The sequence below is a fragment of the Salmo trutta genome, chromosome 22, assembly GCF_901001165.1.
Source record: "Salmo trutta chromosome 22, fSalTru1.1, whole genome shotgun sequence".
In the NCBI taxonomy this organism is placed as follows: domain Eukaryota; kingdom Metazoa; phylum Chordata; class Actinopteri; order Salmoniformes; family Salmonidae; genus Salmo; species Salmo trutta.
This window is the reverse complement of record NC_042978.1, coordinates 28,850,147-28,867,513: the sequence shown is the minus strand read 5'-3', so window position 1 is coordinate 28,867,513 and position 17,367 is coordinate 28,850,147. Positions and strand designations below refer to the sequence as shown.

At 44.0% G+C, this 17,367-nt stretch overlaps 1 protein-coding gene across 7 annotated transcripts in view; it reads left to right on the top strand.

Annotated features, from left to right (window-relative positions):
• LOC115158534 (circadian locomoter output cycles protein kaput-like) overlaps positions 1 to 10,705 on the top strand; it is a 43,413-nt gene extending 32,708 nt beyond the window's left edge. For 2 of the 7 annotated variants that reach the window (XM_029707608.1, XM_029707607.1), the window contains exons 5-23: positions 623 to 685; positions 2,833 to 2,981; positions 3,109 to 3,200; positions 3,424 to 3,453; positions 3,538 to 3,627; positions 3,727 to 3,847; positions 4,038 to 4,151; positions 4,301 to 4,419; positions 4,589 to 4,671; positions 5,109 to 5,215; positions 5,347 to 5,494; positions 5,666 to 5,747; positions 6,151 to 6,304; positions 6,415 to 6,509; positions 6,603 to 6,755; positions 8,279 to 8,425; positions 8,630 to 9,069; positions 9,230 to 9,470; positions 9,566 to 10,705. In XM_029707608.1, the coding sequence (XP_029563468.1) occupies positions 623 to 685; positions 2,833 to 2,981; positions 3,109 to 3,200; positions 3,424 to 3,453; positions 3,538 to 3,627; positions 3,727 to 3,847; positions 4,038 to 4,151; positions 4,301 to 4,419; positions 4,589 to 4,671; positions 5,109 to 5,215; positions 5,347 to 5,494; positions 5,666 to 5,747; positions 6,151 to 6,304; positions 6,415 to 6,509; positions 6,603 to 6,755; positions 8,279 to 8,425; positions 8,630 to 9,069; positions 9,230 to 9,470; positions 9,566 to 9,829 (2,692 nt within the window). In that variant the 3' untranslated portion in view covers positions 9,830 to 10,705. Of the gene's footprint in view, positions 1 to 428; positions 686 to 2,832; positions 2,982 to 3,108; positions 3,201 to 3,387; positions 3,454 to 3,537; positions 3,628 to 3,726; positions 3,848 to 4,037; positions 4,152 to 4,300; positions 4,420 to 4,588; positions 4,672 to 5,108; positions 5,216 to 5,346; positions 5,495 to 5,665; positions 5,748 to 6,150; positions 6,305 to 6,414; positions 6,510 to 6,602; positions 6,756 to 8,278; positions 8,426 to 8,629; positions 9,070 to 9,229; positions 9,471 to 9,565 lie in introns of those variants that run through there. The other 5 variants (XM_029707609.1, XM_029707606.1, XM_029707611.1 and 2 more) reach the window with 5 other exon arrangements.
• The last annotated feature ends 6,662 nt before the right edge of the window (positions 10,706 to 17,367 follow it).

Below are 17,367 nucleotides of genomic sequence, written 5' to 3'. Positions count from 1 at the left end.
CATAGTGCCAACTGTAAAGTTTGGAGGAGGAATAGTTCCAATAAAGGGAAATCTTAACGCTACTGCATATAATGACATTCTAGACAATTATGACCTTTCAACTTTGTGGCAACAGTTTGGGGAAGGCCCTTTCGTGTTTCAGCATGACAATGCTCCAATGCACAAACAGAGGTCCATACAGAAATGGTTTGTCGAGATCGGTTTGGAAGAACTTGACTGGCCTGCAAAGAGCCCTGACCTCAACCCCATCGAACACCTTTGGGATGAATTTCGAACGCCGACTGCGAGCCAGGCCTAATCGTCCAACATCAGTGCCCGACCTCACTTATGCTGCTGTTGCTGAATGGAAGCAAATCCCTGCAGCAATGTTCCAACATCTAGTGGAAATCCTTCCCAGAAGAGCGGAGGCTGTTATAGCAGCAAAGGGGGGACCAACTTTATATTAATGAGTTGCATTCCTGGTCATTCTGCCTCAATACCAGCATCGAGCATGGGCTCTGTCTAAATTTAGACTATGCTTCACACTGCCCTCTACGGACTGGGCTGGGGTAGCAGTCTGACCAACGCTATCTGCACCAGTGTTTTGGCCCGAAATAAAAATGGTTGGTTGTTTGTTTTTCAGGGATGATGCCAGCAGTATCTTTGATGGGTTAATGGAAGAAGATGAAAAGGACAAAGCAAAACGGTGAGGTCTTTATGAGCTCAAGCACTACATTAAAGACAACTCTGTACGTAGGCTTAGTTTGATCAAATCAAATCACATTTTATTTGTCTCATGCGCCGAATACAACAGGTGCAGACCTTACTGTGAAATGCTTACTTACAAGCCCTGAACCATCAATGCAGTTTTTAGAAAATACCTAAAGAAAAAGTAATAGATAAGAATAACAAATAATTAAAGAGCAGCAGGAAATAACAATAGCGGGGCTATATACAGGGGGTACCGGTACAATGTCAATGTGCGGTGGCACCGCTGCTGAGGTAATATGTACATGTAGGTAGAGTTATTAAAGTGACTATGCATAGATAATAACAGAGAGTAGCAGCAGCATTATGGGTTGACATTCGATTAGCTGTTAAGGAGTCTTATGGCTTGGGGGTAGAAGCTATTTAGGAGCATCTTTGACCTAGATGTGTGGTAGCAGAGAGAACAGTCTATAACTAGGGTGGCTGGAGTCTTTGACAATTTTTAGGGCCTTCTTCTGACACCGCCTGGTATAGAGGTCCAGGATGGCAGGAAGCTTGGCCTCTGTGATGTACTGGGCCTTACGCACTACCCTCTGTAGTGCCTTGCGGTCGGAGGCCGAGCAGTTGCCATACCAGGCAGTGATGCAACCCATCAGGATGCTCTCGATGGTGCAGCTATAAAACCTTTTGAGGATCTGAGGACCCATGCCAAAAAAATGTCAGTCTCCTGAGGGGGAATAGGCTTTGTCGTGCCCTCTTCATGACTATCTTAGTGTGTTTGGACCATGATAGTTTGTTGGTGATGTGGACACCAAGGAACTTGACACTCTCAATCTGCTCCACTGCAGCCTCGTCGATGAGAATGGGGGCGTGCTCGATCCATCTTTTCCCGTAGTCCACAATCATCTCCTTTGTCTTGATCACGTTGAGGGAGAGGTTGTTGTCCTTGCACCACACGGTCAGGTCTCTGACCTCCCTATAGGCTGTCTCATTGTTGTCGGTGATCAGGCCTACCACTGTTGTGTCATCAGCAAACTTAATGATGGTGTTGGAGTCGTGCCTGGCCGTGCAGTCATGAGTGAACAGGGAGTACAGGAGGGGGCTTAGCACAAACCCCCGAGGGGCCCAAGTGTTGAGGATCAGCGTGGCGGCTGTGTTGTTACCTACCCTTACCACCTGGCGGCGGCCCGTCAGGAAGTCCAGGATCCAGTTGCAGAGGGAGGTGTTTAGTCCCAGGGTCCTTAGCTTAGTGATGAGCTTTGAGGGCACTATGGTGTTGAACGCTGAGCTGTAGTCAATGAATAGCATTCTCACATAGGTGTTCCTTTTGTCCAGGTGTGAAAGGGCAGTGTGGAGTGCAGTAGAGAGGCATCATCTGTGGATCTGTTGGTGTGGTGTGCAAATTGGAGTGGGTCTAGGGTTTCTGGGATAATGGTGTTGATTTGAGCCATGACCAGCCTTTCAAAGTATTTCATGGCTACAGACATGAGTGCTACGGGTCGGTAGTCATTTAGGCAGGTTACCTTAGTGTTCTTGGGCAAAGGGACTATGGTGGTCTGCTTGAAACATGTTGGTATTATAGACTCAGACAGGGAGAGGTTGAAAATGTCAGTAAAGACACTTGCCAGTTGGTCTGCGCATGCTTGGAGTACACGTCCTGGTAATCCGTCTGGCCCTGCGGCCTTGTGAATGTTGACCTGTTTAAAGGTCTTATACACATCGGCTGCGGGGAGCATGATCACACAGTCGTCCGGAACAACTGATGCTCTCATGCAAGTTTCAGTGTTACTTGCCTCGACACGAGCAAAAAAGTTATTTAGCTCGTCTGGTAGGCTCGTGTCACCGGGCAGCTCTCGACTGTGCTTCCCATTGTAGTCTCTAATAGTTTGCAAGCCCTGCCACATCCAACGAGCATCTGAGCCGGTGTAGTACGATTCGATCTTAGTCCTGTATTGACGCTTTGCCTGTTTAATGGTTCGTCTGAGGGCATAGCGGGATTTCTTATAAGCTTCCGGGTTAGAGTCCCGCTCCTTGAAAGTGGCAGCTCTACCCTTTAGCTCAGTGCGAATGTTGCCTGTAATCATTGTGTTGTTTTTGTTGGCATCTTAGTATGTGTATTCTTCTTTCTCATGTCCAACCCTCCAGAGTATCCCGTAACAAGTCTGAGAAGAAGCGCAGGGACCAGTTCAATGTCCTCATCAAGGAGCTGGGTACCATGCTGCCAGGTAACACCCGGAAGATGGACAAGTCCACCATCTTACAGAAGAGCATCGACTTCCTGCGCAAGCATAAAGGTAAGGACCTCTCCTCCTCCTAGCCCTCGGATATCAACATGTCTGGAAGAATAGGAACATTTCTGTGTTTTTACCAAGCTGTCTGAGTATTTCACATTAGTTACTCCCCCATCTGTGTTTCTGTCAGAAATAGCTGCGCAGTCAGAGTCGAGTGAGATCCGACAGGACTGGAAACCTCCTTTTCTTAGTAATGAAGAGTTCACACAGCTGATGCTGGAGGTCAGTGGCACTTGACACACTGAAAGTACAGTAGTTTGCACATCCTTTCACTAAGAAGTATCTAGAAAGAAAGGATGTCAATCCAAGGATATCAGTAGCAACATTCTGTACTGTTTTTGTAGTTAACTGAAGAAGGTTGACAACGAAACGTCTGTGAATTTTTTTCCCTGCCTGCTGTGTAAGCAAGAAAACCCCCCCACCCTTTTTGGTTTAACGCACCAAGGACTATTCAAGTTCAAGGTTGAGCGCAATGGTACCTGTTTTCTACATAGTTCACTTTCTCACATTCTATTTTGCAAGTAGATGGTGTTTTAACACACTGTTTTGTATCTGTTAGGCATTAGATGGCTTCTTCCTAGCAATTATGACAGATGGGAACATAATCTATGTCTCAGAGAGTGTTACATCTCTACTGGAACATCTTCCTGTAAGTATTCACTCCATACATATACATGAGTTAATGCCTACACTATGTAAGGTTGACATCTATGACCAAGGATGACATACATGTGTGTGTTTGTTTCAGTCTGACCTGGTGGATCAGAACCTGTTGAACTTCCTGCCCCTGGTGGAACATTCAGACGTGTATAAAGCCCTGTCGTCTCACATACTGGAGGGAGAGACGCTAACGCCAGAGTATCTCAAGAGTAAGTACTGAAGGTGTTTCAGTATTGTCTAGTAGTTTCTATCATGTTCATGGTCTAAATGGCCTATGTCAAGTTTATTTGGCCACAGCATGCCATGAACAGATGATTTGTTTCAGAACTAGATGAGTTTATTTAAACCAAGTCTATCAAATTGTACTCTGCTTTATTGTATGATTTCATTTGTTTTCAGCGAAAAACCAGTTAGAATTCTGTTGCCACATGCTCCGAGGGACGATCGACCCCAAAGAGCCTCCTGTGTATGAGTATGTTAAGTTCATCGGAAACTTCAAGTCCCTGAATAATGGTAAATTTTCATTATATTCATTTAGGAAAAATGAGGCTTTGAATGTAGTACACAAGTAGCTGGTCTGTATTTGGTTTGTGACCATAAATGCACTTAGACCGACCAAAAGGCAACAATGACTAAGTTGTAATTTTCCCTTTCTCCTATAGTGCCTAACTCAACTCGAAATGGCTTGGAAGGGGTGATCCAGCGGTCACTCCGGCCCGCTTTTGAGGACCGAGTCTGTTTCATAGCAACTGTGAGATTAGCCAAACCACAGTTTATCAAGGTAAGACAATTGGAATTCTAGAGACTTATATATCACAGACGGCATATTTCGGTAGCTAGGTAACCAAGTATGTCTTATGTTGTACTGTAAAGTGTTCTTAGTAGGAGCACTGTAAATTATTTTCTTTTATGAGATGTAAACATCTAGTTTTTCCTCACTCACCCCACAGGAGATGTGCACTGTTGAAGAACCCAATGAAGAATTCACCTCTAGACACAGCTTAGAATGGAAGTTCCTCTTCTTGGACCACAGGTAATGTGTGCTGTCTATATCCATGTCTGTGTGTGTGCTTACTTGCCTATGTCATGCAAGAGAGAGTTAGCCTCTAGCTGTGTGAGACACAGCACAGCAGTCAGAACACAGTCCCAGTGAGAGTGTGTTTGGTTCAACTCTGTTAGCTGGCTGCTGTGTTCTATATCTGGGCCAGTCAGTCGGCTTGCTCTCTAGAGGAGACAGCTCTGAGTCTCAACCGTTTGGGAGCAACTGCACTAGATGGAGTACTTAGTGTTTCACTGCTACTGAAAACCTCTATTATACGGACCTTTGTAGACACTGTCCAGAGGGTAATACAATGCTTTGTATGGGGTTTTAATGTGTTATTACTGCTTAAAAGGCTGAGAAACTGTATATCATTGTATTTGAATGGGTTATGCTGTCACATTAATAACATTGCTTGTTTATCTCCCCAGGGCTCCGCCCATAATAGGTTACCTGCCGTTTGAGGTTCTGGGTACATCTGGATATGACTACTACCACGTAGATGACCTGGAGACACTGGCCAAATGCCACGAACACTGTGAGTCATTTTTTTGTCGCATTTTTGTATTTTGTAAGTGCACATTTTATGAGTGTGTTTGTCTTTTACTGTCCCATGTACAGATCTGTGACATCATCTTTCTCCTCTCTCTCTCTTGCTTTGTTCTGCAGTAATGCAGTATGGGAAGGGGAAATCGTGCTACTACAGGTTTCTCACCAAAGGGCAGCAGTGGATCTGGCTCCAGACCCATTACTACATCACCTACCACCAGTGGAACTCCAGGCCCGAGTTCATCGTCTGCACGCACACTGTCGTCAGGTGAAGATTGACTAATCACAAAAAAGGATATTCATATGCATATCTCGCAACAACTATCAATGTGTCAGTCATACCACATATAACCAGCAGTATTGCATTGATATCCTAAACACTATCACATACACTACCATCAGGCATGATGTTCAACCCTGTCTCTCTCTTGTGGAGCAGCTATGCTGAGGTGAGGGCTGAACAGCGCAGAGAGCTGGGGATTGTTGAGGAGTCACCGCCAGAGATCTCTGCGGTAGATAAGGTGAGACACATCAGACCAATGTGAGAACTTGCTGAATATAAGAAATCACTGAGTCCAGGAATAAAGAGGTGGCTGAGTTTGGTTAATGAGGTCTTGTTCAGTTTAAGGGATAAGATGTCTCACTGTCTGTGACTCTCACTGGAGTAAGACATGGTTAAGTGCTCAGACAACAAGGATGATGATAAAACATCTTTGGTGAGCAAACAGCGGGGTTATGGGTTTTGAATGCGTCCTTCAATCCCAGTTGTACGATCCTTCTTTTCACCAATCCAACTGTGTTAGATCAGTGATTACCTCATGCAAAGGAGGAAGGAAGGATGTATTTCCCAAGTGTCCTAACAAGGCTTGGGAGTTCTAGTAGTGAGTCTCTACTGACTGTTCTCTCTGCTCTCTCATCTCACAGCAGTCTCAGGACTCTGGTTCTGAGTCTCAACACCAGCTCAACACCTCCAGTCTGAAGGAGGCCCTAGAGGGCTTTGACCGCAGCCGCACGCCCTCGGCCTCCTCACACAGCTCCCGCAAGTCCTCGTCCCACACTGCCATCTCCAACCCAGCCTGTAAGCGCTGACCACATGACGTTACTACATCCATCTTGTCTAATATGATGTCATCTGTCCTGAGAGCTTCTTTGATCCTAAGAGTAAGGTGTTTGTTTTTTCCTTCTCAGCACCTAAGCTTAAAACAGACAGGGGTACACCGGGATGCCAGTCCGTCTCTGCTATTGAGATGACATCACAGCGAAGATCATCCATCAGCAGTCAGGTCAGAGTGGGTTTCTTTCAGCTTGCGGTCAAGCCTCTCTATATTTGATAGTGATTTGGTTCCTAATGTAGTTCCTGTGCTTGTATCCAACAGCAATCGATGAGCTCCCAGCACACCCAGAACACGGGGCAGAACATGGCCCCATCCATGGTTCCACAACAACAACCGCAGCAGCAGCAACAACAGCTGCAACAGCAGCAACCACCACCACAACAGCAGCAGCTTCAGATCCAGCCCAGTGTCCAGGTGAGAAATCTTCCTCATGATGGTAATTTGGCAGTTTCTTTTGCTAGAGTCAGTAACACAGAAACTCAGCAAAAAAAAAAACATCCTCTCACTGTGAACTGCGTTTATTTTCAGCAAACCTAACATGTGTAAATGTTTGTATGAACATAACAAGATTCAACAACTGAGACATAAACTGTGACTAACAGAAAGGGAATAATGTGTCCCTGAACAAAGGGGGCTCAAAATCAAAAGTAACAGTCAGTATCTGGTGTGGCCACCAGCTGCGTTAAGTACTGCAGTGCATCTCCTCCTCATGGACTGCACCAGATTTGCCAGTTCTTGCTATGAAATGTTACCCCACTCTTCCACCAAGGCAACTGCAAGTTCCCGGACATTTCTGGGGGGAATGGCCCTAGCCCTCACCCTCCGATCCAACAGGTCCCAGACGTGCTCAATGGGATTGAGATCCGGGCTCTTCGCTGGCCATGGCAGAACATTGACATTCCTGTCTTGCAGGAAATCACGCACAGAATGAGCAATGTGGTTGGTGGCACTGTCATGCTGGAGGGTCATGTCAGGATGAGCCTGCAGGAAGGGTACCACATGAGGGAGGAGGATGTCTTCCCTGTAACGCACAGCGTTGAGATTGTCTGCGATGACAACAAGCTCAGTCCGATGATGCTGTGACACACCGCCCCAGACCACGACGGACCCTCCACCTCAAAATCGATCCCGCTCCAGAGTACAGGCCTCGGTGTAATGCTCATACCTTCAACGATAAACACAAATCTGACCATCACCCCTGGTAAGACAAAACCGCGACTCATCAGTGAAGAGCACTGTTTGCCAGTCCTGTCTGGTCCAGCGACGGTGGGTTTGTGCCCATAGGCGACATTGTTGCCGGTGATGTCTGGTGAGGACCTGCCTTACAACAGGCCTACATGCCCTCAGTCCATCCTCTCTCAGCCTATTGCGGACAGTCTGAGCACTGATGGAGGGATTGTGCATTCCTGGTGTAACTCAGGCAGTTGTTGTTGCCATCCTGTACCTGTCCCGCAGGTCTGATGTTTGGATGTACCGATCCTGAGCAGGTGTTGTTACATGTGGTCTGCCACTGCGAGGATGATCAGCTGTCCATCCTGTTTCCCTGTAGCGCTGTCTTAGGCGTCTCACAGTACGAACATTGCAATTTATTGCCTTGGCCACATCTGCAGTCCTCATGCCTCCTTGCAGCATGCCTAAGGCACGTTCACACAGATGAGCAGGGACCCTGGGCATCTTTCTTTTGGTGTTTTTGAGTCAGTAAAAAGGCCTCTTTAGTGTCCTAAGTTTTCATAACTGTGACCTTAATTGCCTACCGTCTGTAAACTGTTAGTGTCTTAACAATTGTTTCACAGGTGCATGTTTGTTAATTATTTATGGTTCATTGAACAAGCATGGGAAACAGTGTTTAAACCTTTTACAATGAAGATCTGTGAAGTTATTTGGATTTTTACAAATTATCTTTGAAAGACAGGTAACTTTGTTAGCCCATGGTACAGTTTTCCACCCAGCTGGACGCAATGCAGCACCTGAAGGATCAGCTGGAGCAGAGGACCAGGTTGATCGAGGCCAACATCCAGAGGCAGCAGCTGGAGCTCAGGCAGATCCAGGAAGAGCTCAACAAGGTGCAGGGCCATGGCCTACAGGTAAGCACTGCCCCCTACTGTCTGTCTGGGGAACAGCGCTATAGGGCCTCATATACTAACCACCACTGCCCTCTTATGTAGAACTGTGTAAGTACTTGAACCAAAAGGTCTGCACATTTGCATGGATGCATGTATGTGTCACTATGCCTGTGTTTGTCTATGAAAGGAGATTTGTCTTACTCTGTGGTATTTGCTCTGGTGCAGATGTTTCTCCAGCCGGGTACAAGTGGGCTGAGCCTGGGCTCTGTGCAGCTGGCCCACGGGACCACCATGCAGCCAGGGGGTGCTCTCACCATGCAGGGCCAAGTGGTGTCTGCAGGCAGTCTGCAGGGCAGCACCCCACAGCAGCATACGGTCCAACAACAACCCCAGCAGCAGTCCCAGCCCCAACAACAGAACCTGTTACGAGACACCAGCTCTGTCCTCTCACAGTCTTCAGTGCGGTCGACTCACTCTCTGCCGCCCCAGCAGAGTGCCCTGCCAGCCTCCCTCTACAACACCATGATGATCTCTCAGCCCAACCAGGCCAATGTGGTCCAGATCGCCACCAGCCTGGCCCAGAACAGCAGCAACAACACAGCTGCCATGGCAAACTTTGCCCAGGACCGCTCGGGACAGATCAGGTACACGATGCCACCAACAGGGTATGTTCTCCTCTCACTCGGTATGCGCCACACTCAGCGGCTGATGTTACTGAGAAATATGCTGATTATCCACTGGATTTGCATACATTTTCATGTGTCTGTTTTAAAAAAAAAATCTGTTGCTCATTCATTACCACGCTCACTCCCTCATCTCTCTCAGGTTCCCTGCTGGCTCTCAGTTGCTGACTAAGCTGGTGACTGGGCCGATGGCGTGTGGAGCGGTCATGGTCCCTACAACCATGTTCATGGGCCAGGTGGTGACCGCGTTCGCTCCTCAGCAGGGCCAGACTCAGACCATCAGCATCGCCCAGCAGCAGCCTCAGCAGCAGGAGCAGCAGGCTCAGTCTCAGGCCGAAGCCACACAGCAAGGGCTGGCCCAGCAACAAACACAGTTCCTCCAGGTGAGGTGACCACCAGAGAGTACCGTTTCTAAAGGTAGATCCGGTACTTGTCCCTATTCTGACCAGCCACTCACCTTTCTGTTCTTCCTTTCTAGGGCCCTCGGCTGCTCCATGGAAACCAGTCCACCCAGTTGATCCTGCAAACGGCGTTCCCACTGCAGCAGCAAGGAGCCTTCGCCAGCACACAACACCAGCAGCAGCAGCAGCTACAACAGCAACATCAGCAGCAGCAGCAACAGCTCCAGCAGCAGCAACAACAACAGCAACAACAGCTCCAACAACAGCAGCAACAGGAGCAGCAGCTGGCCTCTCACAGGGCAGATAGCATGTCAGGCCGCTCCAGCACACAGCCCCAGTAACCTGGCAACATCCGATCAGACATGTGGACTGAACCAAGTCTATTTGTCTGTGTGATGGGGTGAAGAGATCGGTTGAGGAAGCAGTATTGAGACTATGCCTCTGAGGCTACCCTGCTTCAACTTGGTCTGTAGAGTTAGTGATGGATGGATCAATAGATGGGTCTCTGGCTGCCTGCACTGAACTCATGAGCCACTGGCGCGTCAGATAGAAAACAATGCTGTGCTCACAGTGAGCACGGAGTCGCTCCACTTCATGGCCATGGTCAGAACTTTCCCACAGAGACCTCCACTCTGTCGAGGTCCCCTCACCACTGTGACAGGGGCCAGTGCTTTACTCCTACCCTGCCCTCTTCTTGTGTGTTCAGTGTGTGCTCCCGTCACCCTCACAGATTTTATTTATGCAGGACGATCCATTCTGGAGCTTCAATCAAGGCTTCAAAGAAGTCCTACAGACAGCAGACAGACGCCTCGTTTGTTTTCTGTTTTTCTCATATTGTTTTTCATGTCAAAGTAATTATGGGTCAGAAAATATTTTTCAGAATGTCATGTGGATTTAACTTTTATTGTACAGAACAAAAAATAATATGTAAATATATGGGGAAAAAAGAAAAATAACTAATATTTTATATGATGCATGAAATGAAAAGCATAGTCTGTTATTTGTAGCTTTGAATATACCTTTTTTTCTAGTACTCTATGAAAAAAAGGAAACCTAAACACACTTAATGGCTGATCTTTTCTTCCCATGGGCCATGTGTCTTTGGGGCCGTGGGTGTCTGTGTAGTTGATGCTGCTGGTCGTGTCACAGTTTGTTTCATTCTCTTCCTCACTTTCGTAGTTTTAATAAAACTCCTCTATTGAGATTAAAAACAGAAATGTTTTAAAGTTACAGTATTTTTTTAGAATATATATTGTGGTCCAAAGCGACATGTTGAGGACTAAATAGATACATGATTTTACTCAGAACAATATTTTAAATTGTAAATAAAGCAAAGACCCAAAGTTTACCAAATAGACTTTAAATGTATCCTATGGAAAGCTTATGAGCTCATTATTTTCTCTGCCATCATGCCTCATAACATTTGCCATAGCTATTCATAAACATTTTTTACTTTTAAAAAGTCCTTAGTGTTTATCTTTAGTTGCTTTAAATATGAGGCATTATGACTGTTTTAGAGTGGTCTTGTAACGCTCATAGCGATGCATGCAAAGTACCTCTAGGTACAGACTATACTAGTGCTTTACAATACTGTACTTTTTTAGCCCTAAAGGCTTGTGTAGAAAAATTAGTATTCTCATATAAATATATATTCAATTACATTTTAAATGGTCACAAAAATTACCTTAAACTCAGAAATGCAATTCACACAGTGATATTCTGCACATTATCCTATTTGCGCCATTACAAATCTAGTGTCTGTTCTATGAATGAAATGCTCCTACTTTCTCCTGTCACTTGCAACTACAGCATGCTTATCTCCTATTAAGCTTTTTATGGGTTGGCAATGTCAGAACAAACAAATTAGTGATATCTCTCCTCTTTAGAACATTAAATGATGGTGGATCTCATCAAATAAGTATTTGGACAGCATGCTGCTAGCAATTGTGATCTGAGTTAATCTTCATGTGTTAATAAAGTGAGCTTGTCTGTTTTATCTAAAGCCAGTCAGACAGTGCTGGAGGCATTATAGTGTGTGGTGGGATGGGGGGGGTTACTGTTTTAACCATGAGATTTTAAAATGCTAATCTGAGCTGCTGGGGTCATTAAAGTAAACATATAGCACTTATTTATACCTCTCTAACACTAAGTACCCCTTACAGACAGTATTCTCCGCTTCTCAGTTGTTTGAATGGGAGGAGAGAAACTACAAAAATGTTTCCTAATGTGTACTATGGCTAAGCCAAGTCCAGACAAAAATAGAGTGAATGCTAAGGCTATTTGATCCATGACCTAGAACACAAATTACCTCTGAAATAAGTGAAACTGGTGTTAGTTGGACCTGCCAAGAGAATGAATTGAAACAATTGATCATACGGATAACAGATGTGGTATGTTTGAAGTTTTTCTGCTCCTGCTCCTCTGCCACAGTACGTATCCCCATGTAACTGTGTTATAAGGTGATGGTTTGATTGTCGTGATGATGGGGTGTCGCTTGCCATGGCAAATTTAAAACGATGTTTGTTGAGTGGGGTCCTATGAACTGGTTGTGCTGTACGTTGCCATATTAACTTCCATAGGGGATTTCCAGGTTTCTATTGTAACTGTTGTGGAGTGGGGCTCTTGGGGATCGAGCCTCTGGTTTTCCAAGCTGCTCATTTCTTGTCAGGGGCCTCTGTAGAATGGCACTTTAGTAGTAGTCGTATTGAATGTTAGCTTGTCATGGTAAGGGACAGGATTAGTTATGTTAATCTCAAGAAAAAAACTATTGCCAAACTATTTAGTTATGCTTGCTTGGGCATTTCCCTCATTCCTCAATTTTCAGTGTGACAATCCTGAATCATGTGGTCAGAAAGAAGTTATTGTTTAATTGGTAGCATTTATCTTTGTGGTCTGTTCGATTTCAATTGACTTTTCTTAATAGATGGCATTTTTTTTTCTTGAGGATTGTGTGAAACCTACATTATTTCACTTTTTATTGGTGGAAGTTTATTGGTGGAAGAAAATCACATATCAAACCTCTCTGGTATCACAGCACAACACTATGTAGAATGTCTGGGCCCTCTAGGGGTCATTTCCTGCTCCGGTCTCTAACAAGGCTGTCTGCTCCAATCTACAGTGCATTGGGAAAGTATTCAGACCCCTAGACTTTTTTTCTAATTCTGTTACGTTACAGCCTTATTCTAAAATGTATTAAATCATTTTTTTCCTCCTCAATCTACACACAATACCCCATAATGACAAAGCAAAAACTTTTTATTTTTTATTTTAGCAAATGTATAAAATAAAAAATAGTACATTTACATAAGTATTCAAACCCTTCACTCAGTACTTTGTGTGTACCTTTGGCAGCGATTACAGCCTCGAGTCTTCTTGGGTATGATCGCTACAAGCTTGGCACACCTGTATTTGGGGAGTTTCTCCCATTCTTCTCTGCAGATCCTCTTAAGCTGTCAGGTTGGATGGGGAGTGTTGCTGCACAGCTATTTTCAGGTCTCTCCAGAGATGTTCTATTGGGTTCAAGTCCGGGCTCTGGCTGGGCCGCTGAGAGACTTGTCCCGAAGCCACTCCTGCATTGTCTTGGCTGTCTGCGTAAGGTCGTTGTCCTGTTGGAAGGTGAACCTTCACCCCAGTCTGAGGTCCTGAGTGCCCTGGAGCAGGTTTTCATCAAGGTTCTCTGTACTTTTCTCCGTTCATCTTTACCTCGATCCTGATTAGTCTCCCAGTCCCTGCCGCTGAAAAACCTCCCCACAGCATGATGCTGCCACCACCATGCTTCATTGAAGGGATGGTGCCAGGTTTCCCCCAGATGTGACACTTGGCATTCAGGCCAAAGAGTTCAATCTTGGTTTCATCAGAACAGAGAAGCTTGTTTCTCATGGTCTGAGAGTCTATAGGTGCCTTTTGGCAAACTCCAAGCGGGCTGCCATGTGTCTTTTACTGAAGAGTGACTTCTGTCTGGCCACTCTACCATAAAAGCCTGATTGGTGGAGTGCTGCAGAGATGGTTGTTCTTCTGGAAGGTTCACCCATCTCCACAAAGGAACTCTAGAGCTCTGTCAGTGACATCGGGTTCTTGGTCACCTCCCTGACCAAAGCCCTTCTCCCCCGATTGCTCAGTTTGGCCGGGCGGCTATCTCTAAGAAGAGTCTTGGTGGTCCCAAACTTCTTCCATTTAAGAATGATGGAGGCCACTGTGTTCTTGGGGACCTTCAATGACGCAGAAATGTTTTGGTACCCTTCCCCAGATCTGTGCCTTGACACAATCCTGTCTCGGAGCTCTATGGACAATTCCTTTTGACCTCATGGCTTGGTTTTTGCTCTGACATGCACTGTCAACTGTGGGACCTTTATATAGACAGGTGTGTGCCATTCCAAATCATGTCCAGTCAATTGAATTTACCACAGGTGGGCTTCAATCAAGTTGTAGAAACATCAAGGATGATCAATGGAAACAGGATGCACCTGATCTCAATTTCGAGTCTCATAACAAAGGGTCTGAATACTTTTATTTTTAATACATTTGCAAAATGTCAAAAAACCTATTTTCACTTTGTCATTATGGGGTATTGTGTGTAGATTGATCAGGAAAAAAATATGTAATACATTTTAGAAAAAGCCTGTAATGTAATAAAATGTGGATTAAGTCAAGGGGTCTGAATAATTTCCAAATGCACAGTATGTTCATGTTGCAGTACCTCATTGTAAAACTGTCCCAGGCCCTTGTGTTTACAGTGCAGTAAGTCACACAGTCTGCTAGTTTCTGCTTTTTGAAATTCACGCTTAGTGCAAATGGTGGTCCCTGCTGCTAGACTATTGGTGGTGCATTGCCATGTACAGCAGAACTAAGCTGGTACTTCTTATAACCACAAAGTTATTGTCTTGCCAGTAATGCATATCGACACAAATTTATTCAACACGTTGTATAGAAACTGTCCGTGGCTCTTACTTAAGTTGTTTGGTCACTGTGATTTTATAATATTTTTTTGGACACAAAGTAAACCTGTGCCACCAATGGTGTGATAAACCTTACAGCTACCAGTACCGGGTCAGGCAGTGCAATACTTGAATGAATGTAATTCAATATCAAACGCTAACATAGCTGTCTAAAGACAGTCATGCATAAATAAATTAATAGTTGAGGAGGGCTTAGTTAAAAGTATTTTAACAGAAAACAAACCTCAGATTTTAAGATTATTTTTCTATGGCCAAGCTAGACCTCAAACGATGAATTGAGCGAGTAGATATATAACGTCATACACTGTAATATACTGCTTTCATTGTGTAGAAAAGAAAGCAAAATAAAAATCTACCCAATGAGTTACCTCAAATGAGAAAGGAATTAAACAAACTGTGACATGCGTGAGGACTGTTGATCTAATGTACCCAAAACAGAACTCATCATGAGCTCATCAAGAGCTCATGGTTATGCAAAGGTGTACAGAAATATTTAAAGAAATACCTATTTAACGTCATATATCCCCCCATGTAATTGGTTTCTTTTTCCCAATAAATGTTATAAATTCTCTCAAAATATTCCTCTGAAAATGTGATGAGGAATACTAGATACATTTTTTTGTTTTTATTAAGTTTTAACAATTAGGAATGCTAGTTTTTAATATTTTGGATCATCTCTAGGATGACCACATTCATGGTCCCTTTTAACAAATTACCCATATAAGACTTATCCACATGTTTATTGGACGTATCAAAGTAGGGATCCCCTATGTTGTATCTCAAAAGGCTACAATAAGGTCATTCAACCCGGGCTATGTGAGGTGGGGGAAATGGAGGGAGTGGTATTGATGTTTTGTATCCAAAGTGAAAGATGGGAATAAATTGTTATACCTGGTTTTAATACCCAGATGGGAAGCCCAATGTAAAAGGTGGTGAATAATGTTCTAATGTACAGTACCAGTCAAAAGTTTGGACACACCTACTCACTCAAGGGTGATTCTATATTTTTACTATTTTATACATTGTCGAATAATAGTGAAGACATCAAAACTATGAAATAACACATTGAATCATGTAGTAACCAAAAAAAGTGTTCAACAAATCAAAATATATTTTCAAAGTAGCCACACTTTGCTTTGATGACAGCTTTGCACATTCTTGGCATTCTCTCAATCAGATTCACCTGGAATGCTTTTCCAACAGTCTTGAAGAAGTTCCCACATATTCTGTGCCCTTGTTAGCTGCTTTTCCTTCACTCTGCAACCCAACTCATCCCAAACCATCTCAATTGGGTTGGGGTCGGGTGATTGTGGAGGCGGGTCGTCTGATGCCCTTACACAGCATGGAGGTGTGTTGTGTCATAGTCCTGTTGAAAAACAGATAGTCCCACTAAGCGCAAACCAGATGGGATGGCGTGTCGCTGCAGAATACTGTGGTAGCCCATGCTGGTTTAGTGTGCCTTGAATTCTAAATAAATCACTGACAGTGTCACCTCTGCAGTAGAGGTAACTCTGGGTCTTCCTTTCCTTTGGTGGTCCTCATGAGAGGCAGTTTCATCATAGTGCTTGATGGTTTTTGCAACTGCACTTGAAGAAGTTTTAGCAATTTTCCAGATTGACTGACCTGCATGTCTTAAAGTAATGGACTGTTGTTTCGCTTTGCTTATTTGAGCTGTTCTTGCCATAATATGGACTTGGTTTGTACCAAATAGGGCTATCTTCTGTATACCATCCCTACCTTGTCACAACACAACTGATTGGCTCAAACGCATTAAGAAGGAAAGAAATAACACAAATTAACTTTTAACAAGGCCTGTTAATTGACAATGCATTCTAGGTGACTACCTCATGAAGCTGGGTGAGAGAATGCCAAGAGTGTGCAAAGCTGTCAAGGCAAAGGGTGGCTACTTTGAAGAATCTTTAATACAACATTTTTTCATTTGTTTAACACTTTTTTGGTTACTACATGATTCCGTATGTGTTATTTCATAGTTTTGATGTCTTCATGTATTCTACAATGTAGAAAATAGTAAAAATAAAGAAACCCTGGAAAGAGTAGGTGTGTCCAAACTTTTGACTGGTACTGTACGCACTAGAAGTTCTGAATGTCTATCAGTGAGTGTTCTCTCTATCATTTAATCTTTGTATGTGTGGTGTTCTTTGCAGAACACTTGTTTGGCTCATGAAATGAATCTGTGCAGTACACTTTGCAGAAAGCACCTGGAACTGGAAAATGCTGTTTTAATACTCAATATCTTTTAGCCCTTGGCTATGACTCAATTGTGCCATGTGTCACTTTTTACACCAGCTGTTCTTGACTTGGGCTAACCCATAATACTTTTAATTATAGAGTTAGAACAAGTAGAATGGACAGTTTGTAGTTCAATGCATTTCTCATCATTTTAGTCAAGTAAAAGATTCCACAATCTCTGGATAGTTCTGTGACACCATATTAGTTGAACCACAAAATTCAAACACATTGATCCTTGAGGGTGCCCAGAAATCAGTACAACGGACCAACATACAGTTGAAGTGGGAAGTTTACATACACTTAGGTTGGAGTCATTAAAATTCGTTTTTCAAACACTCCACACATTTCTTGTTAACAAACTATAGTTTTGGCAAGTCGGTTAGGACATCTACTTTGTGCACGACACAAGTCATTTTTCCAACAATTGTTTACAGATTATTTCACTTATAATTCATTGTATCACAATTACAGTGGGTCAGAGGTTTACATACACTAAGTTGACTGTGCCTTTAAACAGCTTGTAAAATTCCAGAAAATGACATCATGGCTTTAGAAGCTTCTGATAGGCTAGTTAACATAATTTGAGTCAATTGGAGGTGTACCTGTGGATGTATTTCAAGGCCAACCTTCAAACTCAGTGCCTCTTTGCTTGACATCATGGGAAAATCAAAAAA